General features: G+C 41.4%; 2 protein-coding genes across 6 annotated transcripts in view; one reads left to right on the top strand and one right to left on the bottom strand.

Annotated features, from left to right (window-relative positions):
• Positions 1-2,485, top strand: part of NEMF (nuclear export mediator factor) — a 69,225-nt gene extending 66,740 nt beyond the window's left edge. For 3 of the 5 annotated variants that reach the window (XM_054239912.2, XM_002753876.7, XM_035260447.3), the window contains one exon: positions 166-2,485. In XM_054239912.2, coding sequence (XP_054095887.2) covers positions 166-243 — 78 coding nt within the window. In that variant the 3' untranslated portion in view covers positions 244-2,485. The remainder of the gene's footprint in view (positions 1-165) is intronic. The other 2 variants (XR_013521196.1, XM_054239913.2) reach the window with 2 other exon arrangements.
• KLHDC2 (kelch domain containing 2) lies at positions 1,438-17,093 on the bottom strand. The gene is made up of 13 exons (XM_002753877.7): positions 16,627-17,093; positions 13,263-13,342; positions 10,291-10,408; positions 6,881-6,996; positions 6,581-6,662; positions 6,340-6,423; positions 5,183-5,263; positions 5,053-5,111; positions 4,562-4,671; positions 4,109-4,181; positions 2,119-2,206; positions 1,987-2,039; positions 1,438-1,747 (listed from the first exon to the last, which is right to left on the bottom strand). Exons 1-13 carry the CDS (start codon positions 16,777-16,779, stop codon positions 1,624-1,626), a joined length of 1,221 nt encoding a protein of 406 aa, XP_002753923.1. The 5' UTR covers positions 16,780-17,093; the 3' UTR covers positions 1,438-1,623.
• Between the last annotated feature and the right edge of the window lie 8,575 nt (positions 17,094-25,668).

The raw sequence follows: 25,668 nt of genomic DNA, 5'->3' as shown, positions 1-25,668 counted from the left end.
ATTTAAAATGTTGGCAGTTTTTCTTATTTTATTAGAAAATGCTGTCTTATTAGAAGCAGTAAAATCATTTCAGCTAAAAATTTGGAAATGTTTTTTTTTTTATCATAAAAGAAATATGATTGACCATATAGGATGTGAAGATATTCAGCAATTTTCTTTTTTTAGGACACAGATTTATCAAGAAACATTCCTGGCAAAGTGAAAGTGTCTGCACCCAATCTTCTGAATGTAAAAAGGAAATAGCTGAAATGAAATTCTAAAATATTTGAGAAGACCCAATTTTATAGCCTTTTGGAAGTTCAAAGATGAAAACACCATGTTACAGGACTCAGCATTATAAAAATGAACTAAACATTGCCTTGCTATATATATTCACCAAAAGGACTTAATTCTTGTTTTTTTCCCCCAGTTTTATATAGAGGAAACACTGTCTATGATAGGATTTCCTAAAATATTTGTGGACAGTTAAATGCTAATTATATACATCTGTCGTTATTCTACATTTTCTTGGAATTTGGAGGTTAATATTGTGTTATTTTCATGATATAAAGAAACTGAACAGTGAAATGGCTTGATTGCTTAAACTACTGACTTAAGTCTACTGTATGTAACAGCTAATATATATATTACAGTGCAGCCACAAGGGTCTTTTTTTTTTGGTGCAGGGGAGGTTAAATATTTAGGATTGTGTCTTGAAAACTAAATATTGGAGTGGATTTTCTTCTGCTTTCACCTATACTTGTCAAAAAAATGTATTAGACCAAATGTAAAATACAAGTATAATAATTCTCATGACTCAGCTTAATAACTCCTAGATGGAACTGGTGTTAATCATTTCTGTTCATTTGCAGACCTTCAGGTTTGCTCTTAATTTCTTTCTTGTAGTCTCATTCAGTTCTGTACCTTTACTAATTATCAATATAGCATGTTACAGAGTATCTTAACCTATACCAGAAGTGCATTTTAGGCTAACCACTAAAGACTCCAATGCATTTTTTCCTCTGTCTCCTAACAGAATGGAGAATGAAGTTATTATTTCCATCCTTTCATGAGCTACAGAATTTATAACTGACTGGACGACACCTGCCTGTAGTCAGCATGACCACTTGTTCCAGTGCCTACACTGAAGCATTAAGGTCAAAGTACTAAATAGCTGTTGATCCCTCCATACTTTATTTTCCCAGCTTAGTCATAATGTGAATATTAATGCTTAAAAAAAAAAAAACCAGACTCTTATATTTACAACACTACTTATAATTTCCTAAATTTAAATTGTTTTTAAAAAATGACTTCATTTTTTTGATGATGGTAAGACTATTTAGTGTAATGTTTCTACAGATATATATCCTGAGGTTACCAAAAAGGAAACATAACCATTCTCCGGGGTAAAAAGCCCAACCATTACTTTTCTTTTACTTTATAATATAGGACAGCTACTGGTGTTAAATACATTTATTGTAAACTTTAGACACAAAAATAGGTTCTCTAGGCCATTCACATGCACATTAAAACCAAAAGTTGCAAACTACAACAATGCATATAATTATACAAATGATGCCAACTCCGTGATGTTTACAGGATTGCTGTCCATGCAGGGTGATCAGAGGCATTATTTATGAAGCCTTAAGATCCAGAAGTGTTGTTACTACCAAACCTCTGATTAACACTGTGGAGTAAGTGTTTTGGAAGGCAGTTCCATGAGTTGGCTAACATTTCTTTAAAACAAATGACTGCTTCTAAGCTTAGCCTGAAAAATGGACAAGGAAAGAGAAAAGTAATTTCACTTTACTGTTTAGAAGTATGTTCACTTGAAAAGCTACATAAAACATCCCTCTTAGATTTTCACAGGAACTGGTTAGTTATAGCAGTGAAGTTGCTACTTATTATTATTGCCCTTAAATAATCCATAAACCTGTTTTTTTTCCTGAGAGTGGTTAAGTATTAAACACAATTTGAAATATAAGTGCCAAGTACAAACTTACTTACCGTACAAGAGATTTTGGTTGAACTGAAAATATTAGTATTTCATTACTATGTGCCTGAAAAATAGGAAGAACACATTTAAAAGCAAATGCTTTACATGTAAGTTTCAGTAATAATATGAAGTAGTATACTTACAGCTCTGTGATGGACAAGCAGGTTGTTGGCACATCCACCAAAAACAATTACTTCTCCTTCATCACTGGCACAAGCTGTGTGCCATAACCTGCATTTAAAACAAAAACTTGAGTTTCAAGTCACCCAGTTGCTCATTTTATACTACTGAAGGGGGCTATGAAATGAAGACTATAGATCTTAAGGTAGTTCAGACCAAAACATCATGGTGAGAAGTAAAATCTTAAGTAGCGAAAGCAATCAATATCTATTTTATCTGGACATTATGATTTTCTCTCTCTGGTCAGTTCTCATTTATGCAGTGAGGGGTTTGAACTAAATGATGTGTTCTCTAGGTCTTTGTTAGCAATAAAAATCGTATGGGAGCTGACTGTGGTATATGCCTTTTTCCATAGATAGGGCCAACTGGCCTTACACAGAACATCCAAGGGATGGTGAAAGCCCTGCTTGAGTGAACGATAAAGTCTCAGAAAGCCTGGTAGTTTTTTGGAGAGATCATCTGTGCAAATAAAGTCTTACTGGCATGGCTATACTTGGTTTAGAGGCTTAGGAAAAAACTGCAGGCTTTGAACATCATTTTGACTGTATCATTTCCTTTAGCATTTTGAGATTAACAAGAGAAAATCAACTATCAGTGTTTAATAAGCTCTTCTCTTTGGCTAAGATTTGCAGTAGCACTGTATAACAAAGATGAAGAAATGATTTGATTTCTTCATCTTTGTTATACAGTGCTACTGCAAATCTCATTGACCGTTCTTTTTCTCCCCCACATAAGGTTTTTTTTTTTTGAGACAGTCTTGCCCTGTCATCCAGACTGAAGTACAGTGGTGCAGTCTCAGCTCACTGCAACATCTACCCTCTGAATAGCTAGGACTACAGGCACACACTACCACACCTACCTAATTTTTCTATTTTTTGTAGAGATGGAGTTTTCCCATGTTGCTCAGGCTGGTCTGGAACTCCTGGGTTCAAGCAGTCTGCCTGCTTCAGCCTCCCAAAGTGCTGAGATTACAGGTATAATCCTGTAATCCCACTGCACCTGGCCTCCCATGTGATTTTTAAAAATTTTGCCCACTCCAGCACAGTGGCTCACGCCTGTAATCCCAGCACTTTGGGAGGCTGAGGCAGGTAGATCACAAGATCAGAAGATCGAGACCATCCTGGCCAACATGGTGAAACCCCACCTCTGAAAATACAAAAATTAGCTGGGCATGGTGGCACATACTTGTATGTAAAAAAACAAAAATTAGCTGGGGCAGGAGAACTGTTTGAACCAGGGAGTCAGAGGTTGCAGTGAGCCAAGATTGTACCACTGCACTCCAGCCTGGCAACAGAGGGAGACTCCATCTCAAAAAAAAAAAAAAATTTTTTTCCCATTCCAGCACCTCTACTACATTCATTTTGAGACAGTTTTGTTCCTGTTGCCCAGGCTAGAGTGCAATGGCACAATTTCTGCTTGCTGCAACCTCCACCTCCCTGGTTCAAGTGATTCTGCTGCCTCAGCCTTTCTAGTAGCTGGGATTACAGGCATACATCACCACACCTGGCTAAGTTTGTATTTTTATTAGAGACAGGGTTTCACCATGTTGGCCAGGCTGGTCACGAACTCCTGACCTCAGGTGATCCGCCTGCCTCAGCCTCCCCAAGTGCTGGGATTACAAGTGTGAGCCACCATGCTTGCTGGCCAACCCTTATATTTAATAACAAACCTAGATGCAGTTCAACTCATTGAAGTGAAAAGCTTGACTATACATTTTAACTATGTGTCAATTTTATGGAAGAAGCAAAAATAAAAAGCCCTATTCTTCATACACAGATGATGGAAAGGAGAGCATTTGAAATTAGTATAACATTGAAATACTTCTCAAAGAAAAGAAAACCAAACCTTAGTGAATGTTAAGATTTTTATAAATAAGAATGGTGGATATAATGCAGCAGAAATCTCAATTCCTACATCTTGTACATATTCAGTATAAGAATTGCCTTTAAATACCTTGGTTTTTCAGCATATGGATGATTAAACTGTATCCATTCATTTTTACTGATGCAGTAAGTCCAGGCATCACCTGATTGAAGAAAAAATATCTATGAAATAGGTTAGTTTGCCAATATGATAATGACATTTAAAGGTCACAGCTTTGGCAATAAAGGTAATAAATCAGATCATGAGTAGATACAGAAAGTATATGTTCTTTTTTTCCCCCTGCAATTAGCCAAGTAAGCCCTTTGCATGTTATAGCCCTTCAGCAGGGCTCTCAAGTGCACCAAGGTTCTTTACTGAGCAGAAGTACGCCATATAGTACAATTACAGGTATGTTATAGGATCAAAATCAAACCTTCCAACCAACCCTATAAGCCCTCTCTTAAGTCTCTAATAGACTCATTTTCAGCTATTATATATGGATCATCTATGATGATTTGGTTATCATAGTTTTCAAGGACTTACTTAGTGGCTGTTTATCAGTGGTAAATCCTCCAAAGAGAAAAAGATGATCTGAAGAAACTGGTGTTAGTGAGTGCCAAGATCGGCCAACTGGGCATATGCCTTGTGGAATTCTGAAAATAATAGCTAAGTTACAATATCTGCATTTAGAAGTAGCTACTGTATTTTTCAGTTTTCCTTTAAAATTTCTATATATGTGTTATGAAAAAGACTTCACATTTGAAAAGGCTTCTTGGTAGAAACAACTACATGCTTTATACTGAAATATTTTCTTTGAAGATAGTCAACTTCAGACCTTTTCAACAAACACTGAACACATGCAATGTACAAGGCACATAGTTATAAGAACTGGAAACATAAAAATAAAATTCATTCCTTAAGAGCCTAGAAGTCATGTTTATTTAATTTTAGTTACATTATTATATACCAATAGTAGGGAACATAGGGTAAAAACAATCTGAATTTTGGATAAACTTATCTAAAGTAATACCTACAATTCATTCCACTCCCATGTATCCAGATTAAGATAGTGAAGATCATTCATTCTAGCATCCTAAAAAAGGATAATTAAGTTATCATTTTGAAGAATTCAAAAGCAAGTCATTAAGCTCTTTAAGTACTTACTCGGTATCTGCCTCCAAACACAAAGCCTTTGTTTCCGACAGTTGCACAGGCATGGGCAGCACGAGGTGAGGGTGCTTTACCCTATTAAAGAGTCACATAAGCAAGTTAGTACGTAAGTGAACTTTTTATAAAAAACAGAGGGAAAATACCAGAGTCTCCTCTGGATATGGGATAAGAATAGGAATATGTAAGGCACTTGAGCTTTTAAAAGTTGGAGTGTAGACTTCTAGACAACAACAGTACTCAAAGCTGATTACCAAAACTGGGCATTTGAATTTTATGTTTTGAGATGTGTTACTGAATAACAGAAAGGCTACTTTATTTTTTTCTCTTTTAAAATAAAGGCTGGCATATTAAATAATATGTGCCAGAGGGAAAATAAATCTAATATTTAAGTAATACAAATTGCATCCTAGTGCTGAATTATTTAATTACAGGTTGAATATTTGTAATCTGAAAATCCAAAATCTGAAATGCTCCAAAATCTGAAAATTTGAGAGGCAACATGATGCTGAAAGGAAATGCTCACCGAAGCATTTCAGACCTTTGAATTAGAGATGTTGACTGTTAAGTATATCATGTAAATATTCCAAAATCTAAAAAAAATCTGAAATCTGAAACATTTCTACCACTTTAAGTATATTAGATAATAGATGCTGGGTTAGTCACTTCATACATTCATTAAACTTCTGAGTTCTAGGTTCCTTGGAAATCATGAAAATTACGGATCTTCTTGGCCGGGCACAGTGGCTCACCCCTGTAATCCCAGCAATTTGGGAGGCTGAGGCGGGCAGATCACAAAGTCAAGAGATTGAGACCATCCTGACATGGTGAAACCCTGTCTCCACTAAAAATACAAAAATTATCTGGGCCTGTAGTCCCAGCTACTTGGGAGGCTGAGGCAGGAGAACTGCTTGAACCTGGGAGGTGGAGGTTGCAGTGACCAAGATCACACCACTTCACTCCAGCCTGGCGACAGAATGAGACTCTGTCTCAAAAAAAAAAGAAAAAAAGAAAAGAAAAGGATCTTCTCTCCAGAAAACAATGAACTGTCACTTTTACAGTATCTTCCAACTCAGTGCACTCCCTCCCTCCAACCCTCTCAACCACCTTTAAGTATCCTTGCTTTAACAATTCATTATTCTTTAGTAACTCACAGTAGTTATAGGCTGGCTCCAGGTAAAAGTTTCAGTATCTAAAATATGTACATGATCATTCCATCCTCTTGGATGACTGGAATTCTACCGAAAATAAAAATCTGAGTTATTTTACAAATCATGTTTATAAAATTAGATAGCCTGCCGGATTACCAAAGAAAAATGCACAAAACTTATTAGCAAACATAAAATGTGGTGTTTCAACTAAGGAGGCTATATGCAAATATGAAGCTTCACTTACCCAAAAAGATGTTTCATCAAATTCAAAAGTTCCCAATACTTTATCTTCTGGCAAATATCCATACCCTCCAAAAAATATTAACCTGTTTGATAAAAAACCAAGACACTAAAAATTCAAACATCCATAGGATAGGATACAAGCAACTTAGGTGCTGTGTTAAATGCTTTCATGTATTAAATCAGATAATTTTTATATGGGCCCTATGAGGTATGTTCTATGCAAATAATTACTGGCTAAGGACACTTGAATGGTAAACCACTTTACATATAAAAACCCAAACCTATAGTGCTGCCAACTCACTTGTTTTTATATACCCAGACACCAAGTTTGTCCTTTGATGATGGAGGAATTCCTTGGCAATCAATTCTCTCCCATTGTAACACTCTGTCTGTAGACCTTGAATCCAGCATGTAGAACTGTCAGAAGCAGTGATTTCAGTTAGATTTGGTTATGTGAAAGAAATTCAAGTTTAGCATATAATTTTACTGTGATTTATGATAAGAGTGCCATCTAAATTCGGTACTACTGAAATTTTGACTGCTGACTGGCTGCCAGACTGCTCAGAGTCCAGATTAGGATTTTGTGACTGAATGCCAATTTCCTAAATCACTAAGCACACTGTTAGTTCAACTAATCTTTTTTTTTTTTTTTAAGAGACAGGGTCTCTCTTGCCCAGGCTGGAGTGCAGTGGCACAATCATAGATTACTATAACTTAAACTCCTGGGCTTAAGTGATCTTTCCACCTTAGCTTCCCAAGTAGATGGACTATAGGCTTGTACCACCATACCTGGCTAAGACAGCCATACATTTTGTTTTCCCATTTTATTTCGTTATTTTTTATTTCAATAGGTTTTTGGGGAACAGATGGTGTTTGGTTACATACATAAGTTCCTTCATGGTGATTTCTGAGATTTTGGTGCACTCAGCACCCAAGCAGTGTACACTATACCCAATGTGTAGTCTTTCTTTCTTGAGTTGGAGTCTCGCTCTGTCTCCCAGGCTAGAGTGCAGTGTTGCCATCTCTGTTCACTGCAACCTCCGCCTCCCAAGTTTAAGCAGTTCTCCTGCCTTAGCTTCCGAGTAGCTGGGATTACAGGCGTGTACCACCATACCTGGGTAATTTTTGTATTTTCAGCAGAGATGGGGTTTCATCATGTTGCTGAGGCTGGTCTTGAACTCTTGACCTCATGATCCACCCGCCTCAGCTTCCCAGTGTGCTAGAATTACAGGCATGAGCCACAGTGCCCAGCTAATGTATAGTCTTTTATCCCTCACCCACCTCTCACCCCTTTCCCTGAGTCCCCAAAGTCCACTCTATCATTCTCATGCCTTTGCAGCCTCATAGCTTAGCTCCCACTTATGAGAGAGAACATAAGATGTTTGGTTTTCCATTCCTGGGTTACTTGACTTAGAATAATGGTCTCCACTTCTATCCAGGTTGCTGCAAATACCATTATTTTGTTCCTTTTTATGGCTGAGGAGTATTCCATGGTATATATACACACCACATTTTTTTTATCCCCTCGTTGACTGGTGGGCATTTGAGCTGGTTCCACATTTTTTGCAATTGCAAAATTGTGCTGAAAGTTTTGTTTTTTTTTTTTTTGGTAGAGACAGAATCTCACTCTGTCACTCAGGCTGAAATGCAGTGGTATGATGCTTAGCTCACTGCGATTTCTGCCTCATGGGTTCAAGCAATTTTTGTGCCCCAGTCACCAGAGTAGCTAGGATTACAGGCATGCATCAGCATGCCCAGCTAATTTTTGTATTTTTAGTAGAGACAGGGTTTTGCCACGTTGGCCAGGCTGGTCTCAAACTCCTGACCTCAACTGATGGGATTATAGGCATAAGCCACCACACCTGGCTCTGATATGAGGACTGCAGTTATTTAATTTATGGATTTTAGGATGGTGTTACCCAAAAAACTTAGGTTTAGTAATTTTACCTTTAAATTCAATTTAACAAATATGTTTAGTGCCTATTAACTCTATACTTAAAAGATTAAATAGGCCAAGCACAGTGGCTCACACCTGTAATCCCAACACTTTGGGAGACTGAGGCGGGCAGATCACTTGAGGTCAGGAGTTCAAGACCAGCCTGGCCAACATGATAAAACCCCATCTCTACTAAAAATACCAAAAAAAATTAGGATTACAGGCATGCGCCACAGTATCTGGCTATCTACTCGGCAAGCTGAGGCAGGAAAATCACTTGAACCTGGGAGACAGAGTTTGCAGTGAGCCGAGATTGCAGCACTGCATTCCAGCCTGGGCAACAGAGTAAGACTCCGTCTCAAAAAAAAAAAAAAAAGAGATTAAATGTTTGTCTTTCTTTCAAAGGGTTCACATCAGGCAACTGAATATATCTGACCACGGTATATCTATTTTTTACTTCTGAGACACCTAAGCTTCCTTTCAAACTTACAACACACAATCCTAGCCACTTGACATACAACTACTGTTTTTCTAACTACCCCAACAAAACCACAGCTTGTCTCCTTCCCCAAGCTTTTTCAAGTCGTGTCAGTTATTTTTCTCCCCCTTGGCTCTGCAATACATATAGCTCAGTGATAGCCTATAGATGTGCCTCAGAATCTTTTAGGCATAAAACACTTTCTTCAAACAAAATACTAAAAGCCCAAAGTATAAAAACAAAAGTGGAGCTACACTTGTTAAAACGGAGAAGGGGCAGCCTGGAGCCTACCTAACACCATAGGCTCCTCCCACAGGTGTTCCAAGGCATCTCAAATCCCTAGAGTTTCTAGGAACAGTTTGAAAGCATCTTAGCCACATGTTCCATCCACTTGGCATTTCCATAATTAAGACATTTGCTTATATCTGTATCTTAGCTACTCCTTCCAATTTTATTATTCAGTTCAAGCATCACCTCTTCAGTCAAGATTTTCCTTGTTCCGTTTCCTCATCCTACCAAACACAATGTCAAAGACTTTTTCAGATTCAACAATACTTACTATTTTCTATATGCCAGGTGCTGTGTATCTCTCCAACAGATGCTACTGCAGTGGTTTACCTACTCTGTGTCCCTTCTAGAATGTGAGTTCGTAGAGATGGAAACTGTATCATTCATCTGTTTCCAGTGTCCAACCAAGTGCTCAGCACAAAATGCTTACTAAATTGCCAACTTAGTAGACTCCTATCAATTCATTTATTTGGCAACTCATTAAGCACTAATATATATCATATGTATCATTTTTGACTGACAATCTGTCACTTACTGGACTGAAAGAGAAGAACTGTGGGCAAAGTCTGAATAGCAGTGTCTTTGGGCACCACTTTACAGGAATGTTAACAGGTAGTTTTGTCAGTTTTAATTTATCCTATAGCTTTCTGATTGGTTGCCTGCTCAGTTTTACCCTTCTTGTCTTCTTTCTTCTTTTTGTCTTTAATTTTATTACCAACGTTCATCTAATATTTAAGCGTTCTAAGAGAACAAGTAGCTGCAAAAAGCACAAAGAAAAACCACCCAGGAAGTTACTGCACACAGGTTACCAACAAAATTTGATTTTACATAATGCCTAGGCAAATACAGACTGGCACACAAAATACTAAAATGCACATTCATATCATAATCCAGTACACATAATTTTTAACTGAGACACAAATAAGTCTAGGGCTAACCTTAGAAATCTGCGGTTGTCTGAAAGGTAATAATAAAAAGGCCTCAAACCATAATCCTTAGAAACACTAACCTTATTGGTATTGCCTCTTGAATGGTGTCCTCCAAACAAGTACAGCACCCTGTCTACACACACAGCACAGCTTCCTGACATAGAAGGAGGAACATCACCTTCAGTGTTGATTTTTTTCCTGAGGGGGAATAAATTAAGTGTATATAAGTTTACCAAAAGAGAAGAAATGCAAAATTCTATTAATTTTTCTTCTATTTATATCCTCTCAATAAATTGAGAAGGCAGAGTAGACAATGCCTCTAGGGTCTCTTTTAAGTCTGAAATTAATTCAAGGAATGTGCTTTTCCCTCTTTATCCATTCCACAGGCAGTGCCAGCTGGTCCCATATGTACAGGCTAATGAGAGATTCTAAAAGCCTATGTGTCATTTGATTATTCTAGGAACATACCATTTTATATTTCTCAGACTAAATTGTTTGCTCTTTATTTACATGGCCACAAGTCGTTTTAGTTTTGAGTGCGCCAGGAGCCCAGAAAGAAAATCTCAACATTCCTAGTCCTAATAGATTAATTCAGTAAGTGTCTTTTCTTCAGTCACCTTTTAGCCATTCATATGCATCGGATTCAGTCCTTTATATAACACTAAAAACAGGTAATGCCATGTGCCAGGCATTCCTGAGTGCTTTGTGTGTATTAACTCATTCTGAATCTAAAAATGGATCTAAATCAAAACATCTAAGGAATCTAAAATTTAAAATTCTAAAAGTATACTACTCCATATCTTCTGCGAAAACTGCCAGATATAATATTACTTTATCTTTGCTAAAGTTTTAGAAGCCTCATTTAAAAAAAAATTTTAAATGGAAACAGGATCTCACTGTGTTCCTCAGGCTGCTCTTGAACTCCTAGACTCAAGTGATCCTCCCACCTCGGCCTTCCAAAGTGCTAGGATTACAGGTGTGAGCCACCATACCTGGCCTTAAAAATTATTTTTTAAAATAATGTAAATTCTCTTTTAAAGAGAATACAATTATACATTTCCAATTATCTAGAAAAAGCTTTTTCTTAGTAAGAAATGGCTTCATATTATCACTAATTTGTTATATACAGAAATCATGACTTATTTTTAGCTTAGCTCTTAAATTTTTTTTTTTGAAAAGTTTTGCTCTTGTTGCCCAAGTTGAATTGCAATGGTGCGATCTTGGCTCACCACAACCCTCCACCTCTTGGGTTCAAGCAATTCTCCTGCCTCACCCTCCCAAGTAGTTGGGATTACAGGAGTGCGCCACCACACCTGGCTAATTTTGTATTTTTAGTACAGATGGGGTTTCTCCATGTTGGTCAGGCTGGTCTCAAACTCCCAACCTCAGATGATCCACCTGCCTCAGCCTCCCAAAGTGCTGGGATTACAGGTGTGAGCTACCACACCCAGCCAAATTTTTTTTTTTTTTTTTTGCCTTTTTTTTTTTTTTTTTGAGACGGAGTCTCACTGTGTCACCCAGGCTAGAGTGCAATGGTATGATCTCGGTTCACTGGAACCTCCACCTCCCGGGTTCAAGTGATTCTCCTGCCTCAGCCGCCCAAGTAGCTGGGTTTACAGGCACATGCCATCATGCCTGGCTAATCTTTGTACTGTTGTAGAGACAGGGTTTCACCATGTTGGCCAGTCTGGTCTTGAACTCCTGACCTAAGGTGATCCACCCACCTTGGCCTCCCAAAGTGCTGAGATTACAGGCATGAGCCACTGCCTCTGGCCTAACTCTTAAGTAAGACTATTATGCTAATTCTGAGATCTACAATAAGTAAAATATTTAAAGCACAAAATTCTCAGAAAGCACACCAAAGGGAAAACTACTATGTAAATCCCCAACCATGGCTAACACAGCATTTTGAGAAACATGTTAATTCTACCAGGGATGTGCTCTTGACTACTACTATTATGAAACTGGCAAAAGATCATTTCAGATTATCTCCAGTTTATATAAAGGACAAATTGGAAGTCCTTTTGGTTTTTAAACAGAACAGACTACTTTTAAAAAGATTTGCATGCAAATTTTGAGAGGTCGTTAAAATTTATTTTTGGCAGATAAAACTCTAAACAATCTAAAATCTAACAATTCTAACCATTTAAAATCCTTTCCTTATTCAAGATACAACAGAAAACTTAACATCTTGAAAAAAAAAAAAAAGGAACATTTATTTTTCCATTCTAGATTCTGAAGCCTCGACATCCATTTTAAATATTCCTATACTTTATAGAGCCCTGAATAGAAATTTATTCTAAGTTCATAAAAGTAGTAACTACAGAACTACTCTAAAACAGGTGCTAAATTAAGCTTAGTAGCTAAGTTAAAGTAGCAGAAGAGTGTTTTTAGAATATATAGATAGCTTAGAATGGGTTTTACATATTTTTCTTTGCAACCATATCTTAAAAAAAAAAAAAAAATTGAGACGGAATTTCACTCATTGCCTGGGCTGGAGTGCAATGCACAATCTCTGCTCACCACAACCTCTGCCTCCCCAGTAGCTGGGATTATAGGCATGCACCATTACACCCAGCTAATTTTGTATTTCTAGTAGAGATGGGGTTTCTCCATGTTGGTCAGGCTGGTCTTACTCCCAACCTCAGATGATTCCCCCCACCTCGGCCTCCCAAATTTTGTTTTTTTTGTTTTTTGTTTTGTTTTGTTTTTTTGAGATAAGAGTTTCACTCTGTCACCCAGGCTAGAGTGAAGTGGCACAATCTGTGCTCACTGCAACCTCCGCTCCGCCTCCTGGGTTCAAGCAATTCTCCCACCTCAGCCTCCCGAGTAGCTGGGGTTACAGGTGTGTGCCACCACACCCAGCTAATTTTTGTATTTTTAGTAGAGACGGGGTTTCACCATGTTGCCCAGGCTGGTGTTGAACTCCTGACCTCAAATGATCCGCCTGCCTGGGCCTCCCAAAGTGCTGGGATTATAGGCATGAGCCAGCCACTGTGCCCAGCCCTTATGTTAATTCTTTAGTCCCCCTCATAAACAATATCCACATTACCATCTTCCAGTCTCCATGTTGTAGATCCATAGTTCTTCTCTAGGCAAATAGAAGTCATATAATCCTCTGACTTGATTACTCTAAGGATAAAAAAACTTTGTAAATATAAAAACTGATATTTTAAAGAAGCACTACTGTATTTTTTTCTAATTGACCTTGAGATACTAATTATGAAATTACTGGTGATAAAAAATAGGTCTTATAGTGCACAATCCTCCCCCACCCATGCCACATACTCAAGGTAAAGCTCAATACAGACAGTTTTTTTTTTTGAGACGGAGTTTCACTCTTGTTGCCCAGGGTGGAGTTCACTGGTACGATCTTGGCTCACCACAACCTCTGCCTCCGGGTTCAAGCAATTCTCCTGCCTCAGCCTCCTTAGTAGCCAGGATCACAGGCGTGCACCACTAGGCCGGCTAATTTTTGTATTTTTAGTAGAGACGGGGTTTCCCCATGTTAGTCAGTCTGGCCTCAAAATCCTGACCTCAGGTGATCCACCCACCCTGGCCTCCCAAAGTGCTGAGATTACAGGTGTGAGCCACCAAGCCCAGCCTGACAGCTCTTAATTCAGAATTTTGATACAGCAGTTGCAATAGTGCAAGAAGTTAAGAGACTTTTTCTTTTCCTGAGTCCAAGTGTAGGTCAGGCTGCAGTGCAGTGGCGTGATCTCAGCTGGCTAACTGCAGCCTCCACCTCCAGGGTTCAAGGAATTCTCATGCCTCAGCCTCCTGAGTAGTTGGGATTAGAGGCGCTTGCCATCACATCTGGCTAATTTTTGTATTTTTTTTAGTAGATATGGGGTTTCACCGTGTTGGCCAGGCTGGTCTCAAACTCCTGGCCTCAAGGAATCCACTTGCCTCAGCCTCCCAAAGTGTTGGGATTACAGGCAGTAAGCCATTGTACCCAGCCAAAAGATCTCTGGGAACTGTCTAAGGCCACTCTATCCTGAACAGAACCATGCACCAAATTTCAGCTGCATGACTGCAGGAGAGATTACCTGTGCCCTAGTCAGCAGGCTACTACTCAAAGTGCCTGATCCACACTAACATGATGCATGGTTTTCTAGCCAAGCTATCCTTTCACCTATTCTCTAAGCAGCAGCAGAGGGCAGAACTGCAAATATGCAAATATTAAATCCTTATGTAGAATTTTAGGTTCTTTGTTCGGTTCCATTTCCCTTCAAGTATTAATTCCTAACACATAAACTGAGCCTACCATATGTCAGAGCTGAAAGCTATCCATGAATTGCTTTATTTAATCCTCACGACCACCCTAAAAAGTAGCTGATGTTATGAGAAAAAGAGTTCTTTAAAGTAATTTGCCCAGGGTTATTTATGAAGTACTGGTAGAGCCAGGATTACATCCTTTCCCTAAACTTTAACAACTGCCTGGGATTCCCAGCCTTTGACCCTCTCTGGCCACTTTCTGAACAGTGTTGACATACAGTAAACAACTGCGGTTCACGGAAAATGGGCAAAGTCCAGTAAGCTTGAATATTGCACATACAGAAACGAACAGTTGGCCGCCCAAACATTTCTCTTTCCACTCCACCAATGAGGGGAAAGGCTGGAAACGGGCTGACCCAGAAGTGACCAGCCTATTCTGGGGAGGAAAACTGCCTACTATGTAGGGAGCCAAAGTTTACTGCCTTTGAAACAATCTCCAAGGACTTCTGTGCCTACTCTTCAGGGTTCCAGCCACCAGCCATAAATGGGGAGGGCAGTCTGTTTTAGAACCATCCAATTCAGTGATTATGCTGCTTCTCCCTGAATCCGCCCCAATCCACCATAAAAAATATTCCACACTGAGAATCCTCCCCTGCCCCACTCCCAAAGTCTCATTCTCTCAATGCTATAATTTTAAAAATACAATTATGAATTAGGTAGCTTAGAACAAAGTGTGATTGACAGGTTTCTGTTCTCCTGGAGAATTTACATTTTTATAAGGGTGACTACATGCTTGCACCCCCCCCACCCAAATTCTTGAAATTCTCTACCCCTTTCTAAAGTATTTTTGAGAGGGCGTTTCGCTCTTGTTGCCCCGACTGGAGTGCAATGGCACCGTCTCTGCTCATTGCAATGTCCACCTCGCAGGTTCAAGCGATTGTCCTGCCTCAGCATCCCAAATAGCCGGGATTAAGGGCGCCCACCACCACGCCCAGCTAATTTTTTTTTTTTTTTTTTTTTGTATTTTTAGTAGAGATGTAGTTTCACCATGTTGGCCAGGCTGGTCTCGAACTCCTGACCTCAGGTGATCCACCGGCCTTGGCCTCCGAAAGTGCTAGGATAACAGGCATTAGACACTGCGCCCGGCCTATTTTCTAACCACATTCATTGGAGACTTGGGGAAAACACTGCAGATGAATTAGGATTGGCAAAAATTACTTTTGCAGTTAAACCGAATTAAAGTATCAGGACAGCTATTTTTGAAAGCTAGCTCAAAAAAGGTCAAAAATGGTCAACTGTATCATACGCTAAAAACAGTCACAAAGCAAGTCATCCAAGGCACGGGCGTGGAGAGGGCGGAGTACATTTTCAAGACCAAACAGGAATAAAAGTGTTTTGTGGTAAGACTGGATCAGAGCCATCCCAGCAAATAAAATTCTAGATTTCCAAGGGAGCAGGGTAAAGAAAGGCAACTGGCTTTAAACCACCAACTAATCACGTTTATATCTGGGGGGTCAGAGAGTCAAAGAGCTGCACTCTGAGTTCAATTGATGCTGGGGATTTTTTGGTTACCGGTGGAGCTTTTCCATCAATTATCTTAATAGGGGTGTCTGCCGAAACACTTCAACCCAGCTGAAGCCAGAATGAAGATAGTCCTGACAGGTTCAAACAATAGTATGATGGCCATTTGCACAGGCGGCAAGGTTGAATAAGGTGATTCCTGTAACCTTTTGGAATTCCAGTTTTCCTGCACCTCGGCCACCCCGTAAGTGGGCAGCGGTTCCCAGCCCCAGAGAATAAAGTCCTCTAGGTCGTCCGGATAACGCGTCTGAGTGACATCACACGCCGTCACCTTACACACTCCAACCCTTCCGAATAATGCACCGCCCAAACGACATTAACAGGACCTTCCCCACAATAACGCTCCAATGGCAACAACGGGGGTGGGAGTGAGTTGGCTTTGCGAGCACCAGGTTGACGTAAAAGCAGCCCTGGAGACTCGAGACTGGTTGGGGGACTCCAGAGAAGGAAGATTCCCGCGCGCAAGAAAAACCAACCAACGGGCAGAGTCTGAGGTGGGGCGCGCGGCGGAGGCGGGGAGCGCCCTCGGCGGCCAACTCTGGCCTTCCCGCCTGGCCGCGGACCCGGACCCGAGTCACAGCCGAGCGACGTCCGCCGCGGCCCGGCCACCCACTGACCTTGTAGCCGCCCCAGACGAACATGTGGCGCCCGTCGCTGACAGCTACGTGGCCGCTGCGCTCGGCGGGGCAGGCGAGCTCCATGGACTCATAGCTCTCGAAGGCCGGCCCCGGCAAGTCGTCCGGCCGCAGATCCTCGTTGCCATCAGCCATCTTGAGGCTGCACTTTGCTAACCAAGAATGCCCACACCCCAGAGGAGCCAAAGAAACAAAGGAAACGTAGAGAAATGCACAGCGGCGCGAGGCAAGGAAAGGGCGGCGGCAAAAGGGACGGCGTGGAGGCCTCCCTGCCGCCGGCGTTCGGGTTTCCCAGCCTCCTCGGCTGAGGACGGCTCTCCGCCGCCGGGACGCGCCTGCAGAGTGGCCACGAGCGAAACCCGGCCCGAGAGCTGGAGCACGGCGGGGAAAGGGTTCGCGTCGGACCGGCTCCCTCTCTCAGCCCGTCCGCCCCGCCTCCAGCAGCCCACGGCCTTGTTTACGCCGCGGCCGGAAGCCGCCTGTTCCGCTGACGCCGCCCGCCGGGCTCCGGAAGCGAGGAAGCCGCTCAGCGCCCCCAGCGCCGGGTCCTCCACCCGCCGCCGCCGCCGCTACCTATGGCCTGGGCACTGCAACTCCGTGGGGCCAGGCGACTTCCAGTAACCCTTCGAGTCTTTTTTCGCCGAGGGAACCACAGAGATAATGCCTTGAATCGCTCCCTGAAAGCTGCTAAATTTTAGCCAAATTGCCGCAAATATTTTTTTTCTTCCCAAGAATTCCCATTCGTTTGATTGAGGGATGATCTCAGAGGGCGCACAGCCTGACAGGGGCACCAGAATTGCTCCACTAGGCAAGTTTCTGGTGTCGCCTTAGAGTGGCAACAGGCCCTGCTGTCCTGCGGGTGCGAGGGCCGAAGCTCTGCTCTTCCGCGGGGCCCAGCCCGATCCCCGGCGGCCTCGCGGTAGCTCCTGCCGACCCCTCCTGGCGCCGCCTCTGCAAGGATCTGACGTTGCCGCCGCCGCCGCCGCCAGCAGGGCTGCAGAGTTGGCTTCAAAAGCGTCTCCGAAGCTACCACCACGCTTTTCTTCGGAGAAGAAGGCGGATCCCTTTCACGCACACATAGCTTTCTCTTATTTTCTATGATACCTTTCAGTTGGGCCAAAAGAAAATTACGAGTTGCTGTAACCTCAACTTGATACCTCACCTGTAAAAATAGGGTGGGACAAAAATACATCTTAATTTCCTGATCTCACAGTGCCTCTAGAATTTATCCTGTTTGGTGGGAGGGACGTGCTTCATTATCCTCCATTTCCCTCATTTTCTGGTTGGGAGCACTCCGTAGCAAAGGAATACTTTGAACAATAAAAGGCTTTTTAAAAAATCTATTAAAATGTTTATAGCCTGAAACTCCTCCCCTAGATGCTGCCAGTGTGTTTACTTGAACTCAAGAGCTTGAAAGTTACTTAGGATTAATTAAAGCCTTCAGGGAAGCAAATCACCTTGAGGCTGTTGAAACCTCATCTGCTATCCAGCCTGGTTGGTGCCCGCATATCTGCTTAATAGACTTTGGGGTTACCAAAATTCCTTGTGAGCCAACCATGTGAATCTGATCAAGTAACTTAAAAACCTTGAGCTGGCTCCCGTCGTCCTTAGTAGAGTCCAAAATTGGTATCACGGCTGGGCGTGGTGGCTTACTCTTGTAATCCCAGCACTTGGGAGGCCAAGGCGGGCGGATCACCTGAGGTCAGGAGTTCCAGACCAGCCTGTCCAATATGGTGAAACGCCGTCTCTACTAAAAATACCAAAAAATTTAGCCAGGAGTGGTGGCCGGTGCCTGTAAACTCAGCTACCTGGGAGACTGAGGCAGGATAATCGCTTGACCCCGGGAGACGGAGGTTGTAGTGAGGCCAGACGGCGCCATTGCACTCCAACCTGGGCAACAAGAACGAAACTCCATATTAAAAAAACAAAAAAACTATCACAGTGCTGTGCAAGATCCAGCATCGTCCAGCTCTGACTTACGCTTCCAGATTCAATTCCTGGCTCTCTCCTCCTTCCAGCTACATTACCCTTCTATCAGTTCTTCAAATACACCTAGCTCTTTTTTTCCCCTCACTCTGTCTCCCAGGCAGGAGTGCAGTGGCATGATTTCGGCTCACTGCAACCTCTGCCTCCCGGGTTCAAGCAATTCTCCTGCCTCAGCCTCCTGAGTAGCTGGGACTACAGGCGAGCACCATCAAGCCCAGCTAATTTTTTTGTAATTTTAGTAGAGACGGGCTTTCACCATGTTGACCAGGCTGGTCTCGAACTCATGACTCAGGTGATCCTCCCACCTCACCCTCTTAAAGTGTTGGGATTACAGGCGTGAGCCACCGCGCCCGGCCACAACACCGAGCTCTTTTTAGCTCAGGGTCTTCACACTTGCTGTTTCCTCTCCCTGGAAGTCTCTCTGTTTTTTGTTTTGTTTTGTTTTGTTTTGTTTTGTTTTGTTTTGTTTTGTTTTGAGATAGGGTTTCCCTCTGTCGTCCAGGCTGGAGTGCAGTGGCATGATCTCAGCTTACTGCAACCTCCACCTCCCAGGATAAAGCAATTCTCCTGCCTCAGCCTCCCAAGTAACGGATTACAGGCGCCCACCACCACTTCTGACTAATTTTTGTATTTTTAGTAGAGATGGGATTTCACCATGTTGCCCAGGCTGGTCTCAAATTCCTGACCTCAAGTGATCCTTCTGCCTCAACCTCCAAAAGTGCTGGAATTACAGGTGTGAGCCACTGCAACCGGCCGTAACTTATTCTTCATGTCTCAATTTAGTTGGAACTTCCTTGGGAAAACCTTTCTGGATCTCCCGGGCTACTTTTAGGTTCCCTATTAGAGGCTGTTAGCATCCTTGGTACTTCTCCATACCACTTCTTAAGACCATCATGTGATTACTTGTCTACTGTTAGTTTCCCCTGTTAGATTCTAAGCTTGAAGTATGAGCTTAACTTGGGTGGCCTCTTGCTGCAAGTTGCAAAACTACCTTCTGTCAAACTACCTTTTCCTCTGAATACAGCCAATCAGCTAACACAGTCACCTTAATTATCAGGTGAATCTAGGATGAACTGTGTGTGACAAATCGTGTTGTCAAGTCCTCTTACTGAAGGATTAGTTATTGTTTATCTTGTGAGCATGTATATAATGTGTTGTATCTGCTTGGCTATATGAAAAAGTGAGATTTCTTTGTCCTTGCAATTTCCTAGTAGATTGCCTGTGATGCTCATCACATTCTGGTTTAATGCTTATTCAACGAATCAAACCGCTTTCTCTACTACCTTTGCGAAGATGTTTTCTGGGTTGGGAAAATATTTTGTTTTTAATTCTATTTCCCCAACAGAGGCACACAGAAAATTTTTGTCACAGGTATGAGTGGGTTGCCATGGTAATGGAAGAGATTACTGTGGGGATCAGGAATAGATCGAGGAATGTATTCTAATATCATACTTACAAAATCCTTATAAAAGAGTCTCTCTTTGAATCAGATCATTGCTTGACCTCTGTGGCATTTCAAATATAATCACTAACATCTAAGTTTCTACCGATTACATTCTATCCTTGGAACCATAAGGGGCCACGGTCTCTAGGGGACTAAATCTAGTACCATAAACATTTCTCGATGCATTAATCAATACATCTTTACCTAGAGTCAAAGATATATGTTGAATATGTATATATTTCTTTTTCTTTTTTTTTTTTGAGATGGAGTCTTGCTCTGTTGCCCAGGCTGGAGAGCAGTGACACAGCTCACTGCTACCTCTGCCTCCCAGGTTCAAGCAATTCTCCTGGCTCAGCTTGTTGAGTAGCTGGGACTACAAGCATGTGCCACCATGCCCAGCTAATTTTTGTATTTCTAGTAGAGATGGGGTTTTGCCATGTTGGCCAGAATGGTCTCAATCTCTTGACCTCAGCCTCCCAAAGTGCTGGGATTACAGGTGTAAGCCACTTCGCCTGGCCTGTATTTCATATATATATATATATGTGTGTGTGTGTGTGTGTGTGTGTGTGTGCCATTTAATAAAACACTATAGTAGCCACTTTGACTTACTTACTATTTATGTTTCAAACCATATTTTATCCTACTTAGAACAGTAACAACAAAAATTGTCTCTGAAACAGATTTTTTTTTTTTTTTTGAGATGGAGTTTTACTCTTGTTGCCCAGGCTGGAATGCAATGGTACAAGCTCGGCTTACCACAACCTCCACCTCCCAGGTTCAAGTGATTCTCTTGCTTCAGCCTCCTGAGTAGCTGGGATTACAGGTGTGCGCCACAACACCTGAAGAGTTTTGAATTTTTAGTAGACTTAGGGTTTCTCCATGTTGGTCAGGCTGGTCTCGAACTCCCAACCTTAGGTGATCCACCCACCTAGGCATCCCAAAGTGATGGGATTACAGGGGTGAGCCACTGCACTCGGCCGAGTCTCTGAAACAGATTAATTGGTTATACTATAAACAGAATTTCTCAAAGTATTAAACTATGGTTGCAAGCCCCATGGGTACCTGGAGACCTTTTCAGGGGCTCCTTAAGGAACTTTCTGTGCTAACTATGTATCTGTGTGAGGCTGGATTTTCTTCACATAAATCAGCCCGTTGTGGTGTCTCATGCCTGCAATCTCAGCACTTTGGGAGGCCAAAGTGGGCGGATCACTTGAGGTGAGGAGTTCGAGATCAGCCTGATCAACATGGTGAAACCCCGTCTCTATTAAAAAAAAAAATACAAAAATTAGCTGGGCGTGGTGGCATGCACCTGTAATCCCAGCTACTCAGGAGGCTGAGGCAGAATTGCTTGAACCTGGGAGGCGGAAGTTGCAGTGAGTTGATATTGTGCCACTGCACTCCAGCCTGGGCGACAGAGTGAGACTCTGCCTCAAAAAAATATATATTTTGCTGAAAAAAATCCTCTTGTAAGACTTCCATTTTCTTTTCTTTCTTTTTTGTTGTTGTTTTTCTTTTTGATACAGGATCTCACTCTGTTACCCAGGTTGGAGTACAGTGGCATGATCTTGGCTCACTGCAGCCTCCACCTCCCAAGCTCAAGTGATCCTCCCACCTCAGCCTCCCGAGTAGCTGGGACTACAGGCTTGTGCCATCACACCCAGCTAGCTTTTCCATATTTTTGTTAGAGATTCACCATGTTGCGCAAGCTGATCTCGAACTCCTGAGTTCAAGTGATCCACCCACCTCAGCCTCCCAAAGTTCTGGGATTACAGGCATGAACCACTGTGCCCTGCTCAAGACTTCCAGTTTTTAGTCTGACATGTAAAGAGCTTAGAACGTGCCACTCCATCCTAACAATAAACAAAAAGTTGAACAAACTGAAAAATCAACAACTGTTCTTAGATCAAGCAGAGAAGTGAAATCAACAGAGAAAGCCACTGCCTGTCAAACTGCAGAGACAGATGGGTGAATATACAGAATCACAACTTACCAAAGCAGGAACCCATGAGCAAAAACCTTCTGAGCAACCAGTTTTGGGGTTGAACCCGGGAGTGTGGTGTGGACAGGTTTTAGAGTTAAAAACTCCAGGGAGCTGGATGTGGTGGCTCATGCCTGTAATCCCAGCACTTTAGGAGGCTAAGCCAGGCAGATCACTTGAGGTCAGGAGTTCAAGCCAGCCTGGCCAACAAAGCGAAATCTCATCTCTTAAAAATATTTTAAAAATACTGATTTGGTGGCACTTTCCTGTGGTCCCAGCTGCTCGGGAAGGTCAGGCACGAGAATCACTTAAACCCTGGAGGCTTCGGTGAGCTGAGATTGTGCAACTGCACTCCAGCCTAAGCAACATAGTGAGACCCTGTATCAAACAAACGAACAAAACCACAACTCCAGAGGACCCCTCATGGGACGATACTCACACTTTTTTGAGTTTTACCTCCAGAAGGTCTAAGAGGTACTTACAGTAAACTTCAGAGAAAAATCATCTCATTCTTCCACAAGGGAAAGGAAAAAGGAACCATTTTGAAACATGCTAGTTCTTCTTAACAAGGGCTGCCCTCAGGAGAAACTGTTTTATCAAACCTACTCTATCAAAAGGAAAATACCTAATTCCAGCACCCTCTAGCCATTCTACTCCACCAAAGTGGGGGAAAAACTGAGAACTGCGGTGAAGTTCACAGTCCAGGGGCACAGACTCCCAAAAAGACAGATTATTATAGGTCTACAGAATGCTTTCCTTCCCCACACTTCTTATCACCACACCACAGAAGGCCTGTTTACTAGTTTCTTTCACCCAGTTCATCATGTCTAAATTTCAACAAAAAATTGCAAGGTGTAATAAAAGTCAAAAATAGGCTTGGCACCGTGGCTCATATTTGTAATCCCAGCACTATGGGAGGCCGAGATGAGTGGATCGCAAGGTCAGAAGTCCGAGACCAGCCTGGCTAGCATGGTGAAAACCCTGTCTCTACCAAAAATACAAAAAATTAGCCAGGCATGGTGGCACGTGCCTGTAATGCCAGCTACTTAGGAGGCTGAGGCAGGAGAATTGCTTTGAACTGAGGCAGAGGTTGCAGTGAGCTAAGATTGCACTACTGCACTCCAGCCTGGGCCACAGAGCTACACTGCATCTCAAAAAAAAAAAAATCAAAAATACAAAGTGGGCTGGTGCAATGGCTCATGCCTAAATTCCCAGTAGTTTGGGAGGTTGAGGCAGGTGGAGGACCTGAGGTCAGTAGTTTGAGACCAGCCTGGCCAATATGGCGAAACCCTATCTCTACTAAAAATATATAAATTACCCAGGTATGGTGGCGGGCTCCTGTAATCCCAGCTACTTCAGAGGCTGAGGCAGGAGAATTGCTTGAACCCTGGGGGCACTGTAGGCAGCCCCCTAGCCAGAGGGCTTGTAGCAGCCAGGGAGTGCCGAGGTGCTGCTATTCCCCCTCTGGCGGGGGCTTTATCTGGGTGTATGTTTTAAAGAGATATGTCTCCTAATATCACTGTTGGGTGGATATGGGTGTATATTTTAAAGAGATATTACTCCCAATATGTTAGTTGTTGTAGAATATGTTTGAACACTTTTTGATCTTGTTTGTAATATTCAGCGTATGTCATTACTCGTAATATCAAAGTATGTGTAAAGTATTTGTGTACACCCCGTGATATTATACGTAATATCTTAGGGAGAGATACTATGAGACACGGGTATGGCCACTCCTCTGTGATATGGTTCCTAATAGTCAAGGCGAACCTGGGTGATATTACTCGCCATATGGTGGGTGGTTGATGTGGGTGTACAATTTAAAGAGATATTACTGCTAATATCACCATTGGATTGATATGGGTGTATATTTTGAAGAAATATTACTCCTAATGTCATAGCCAGTGTAGAGTATGTTTGAACGCTTTGTGATATTATTTGTAATATTCAGCATGTAACATTACTCGTAATATCAACCTATATGTACAGTATTTGGGTAAACCCTATGATATTCGTAATATCTTAGGGAGAGATAATACTTGAATATCTAAGTGGCTGTACACCATATGTGTACACTCTGCGACGCTAGTGGTAATATCCTAGGAAGAGATGACACTCCTAATATCACAGTGGGAGTACACCATATGTGTGCATCCATTGATATTACCTGTAACATCCTAGAGAGATATTACTCCACCTATCAAACTGAGTTTACATCCTGTAATATTATTCAAAATATCCTAGAAAGATATTTCTCCTAATATCACAGCAAGTGCACGCAATGTATGTATACCATGTGTGCACACTCTGTGATATAACTTGCACTATCACAGAGATATCACAATAAATATACACATCATGTACATTTATGGTACATTTATTGTGATATTACCATAAATGTACATAATATGCACATATAGGTACACGTGTACAATATGTACACGTGTACATATTATATCACAATAAAGGTATATGTACGTGTACACAATGCATATGTACATAATGTATATAATATGTACATTTATTGTGATGTTATATATTGTGATATATAGAATTGATATTATAATAAATGTACATATTGTACACATGTACATATGTATTGTGTGCACATTACATATAAATGTACAGATTGTACACATTATGTACATATAAATGTGCATCTTGTACACATATGTACATTTATATGTATATATTTTGTATGTATATTTACATCATAATAAATGTACATATTGTACATATTATGTACATTTATTTTAATATCTCAGTAAATGTACACATTAGGTGTACATTCTGGTATACTATTTTTAGCATATTAGATACTACTAATATCTAAGTGGGTGTTACACCATGTGTGTACAGTTTGTGATATCCATATCCAAAGTAGATATCACTCTCATTGTGAAAGCAAGTGTACACTCTGTGACATTAATCATAATATACTAAAAAGATATTGTTCCTAAAGTCACAGTGGGTGATATTCCTCATATCTCAGATATTACTCCTGATATCACAGTTGGTGTACACTATGTGATACTATTTGTAATATCTTAGCGAGATTATTACTCCTGTAGAGTATTTTTTGTAATACTCTACAGAGGTATTACTCCTGATATCACAGTGGGTTTATATTCTGTAATATCCTTTTAACATTCTAGAAAGAATATTACTCTAGGGCCGGGCGCGGTGGCTCACACCTGTAATCCCAGCACTTTGGGAGGCCGAGGCGGGTGGATCACGAGGTCAGAAGATCGAGATCATCCTGGTCAACATGGTGAAACACTGTCTCTACTAAAAATACAAAAAATTAGCTGGGCATGGTGGCGCGTGCCTGTAATCCCAGCTACTCGGGAGGCTGAGGCAGGAGAATTGCCTGAACCCAGGAGGCGGAGGTTGCGGTGAGCCGAGAATCGCGCCATTGCATTCCAGCCTGGGTAACAAGAGCGAAACTCTGTCTCAAAAAAAAAAAAAAAACTACTACTACTCTAAATATCACAAATGTTGTACAACCTGTGCATTATTTGTAATATCCTAGGACAATATTAATATCACAGTTGGTGTACATCCTGTGACATTATGTGTAACATTCTAAAGAAATATTACTCCTAATATTACAGTG

This window comes from Callithrix jacchus, chromosome 8 (genome assembly GCF_049354715.1).
Source record: "Callithrix jacchus isolate 240 chromosome 8, calJac240_pri, whole genome shotgun sequence".
Taxonomy (NCBI): domain Eukaryota; kingdom Metazoa; phylum Chordata; class Mammalia; order Primates; family Cebidae; genus Callithrix; species Callithrix jacchus.
Note: the sequence above shows the minus strand (reverse complement) of the source record. Positions and strands in the feature narration are given on the sequence as shown.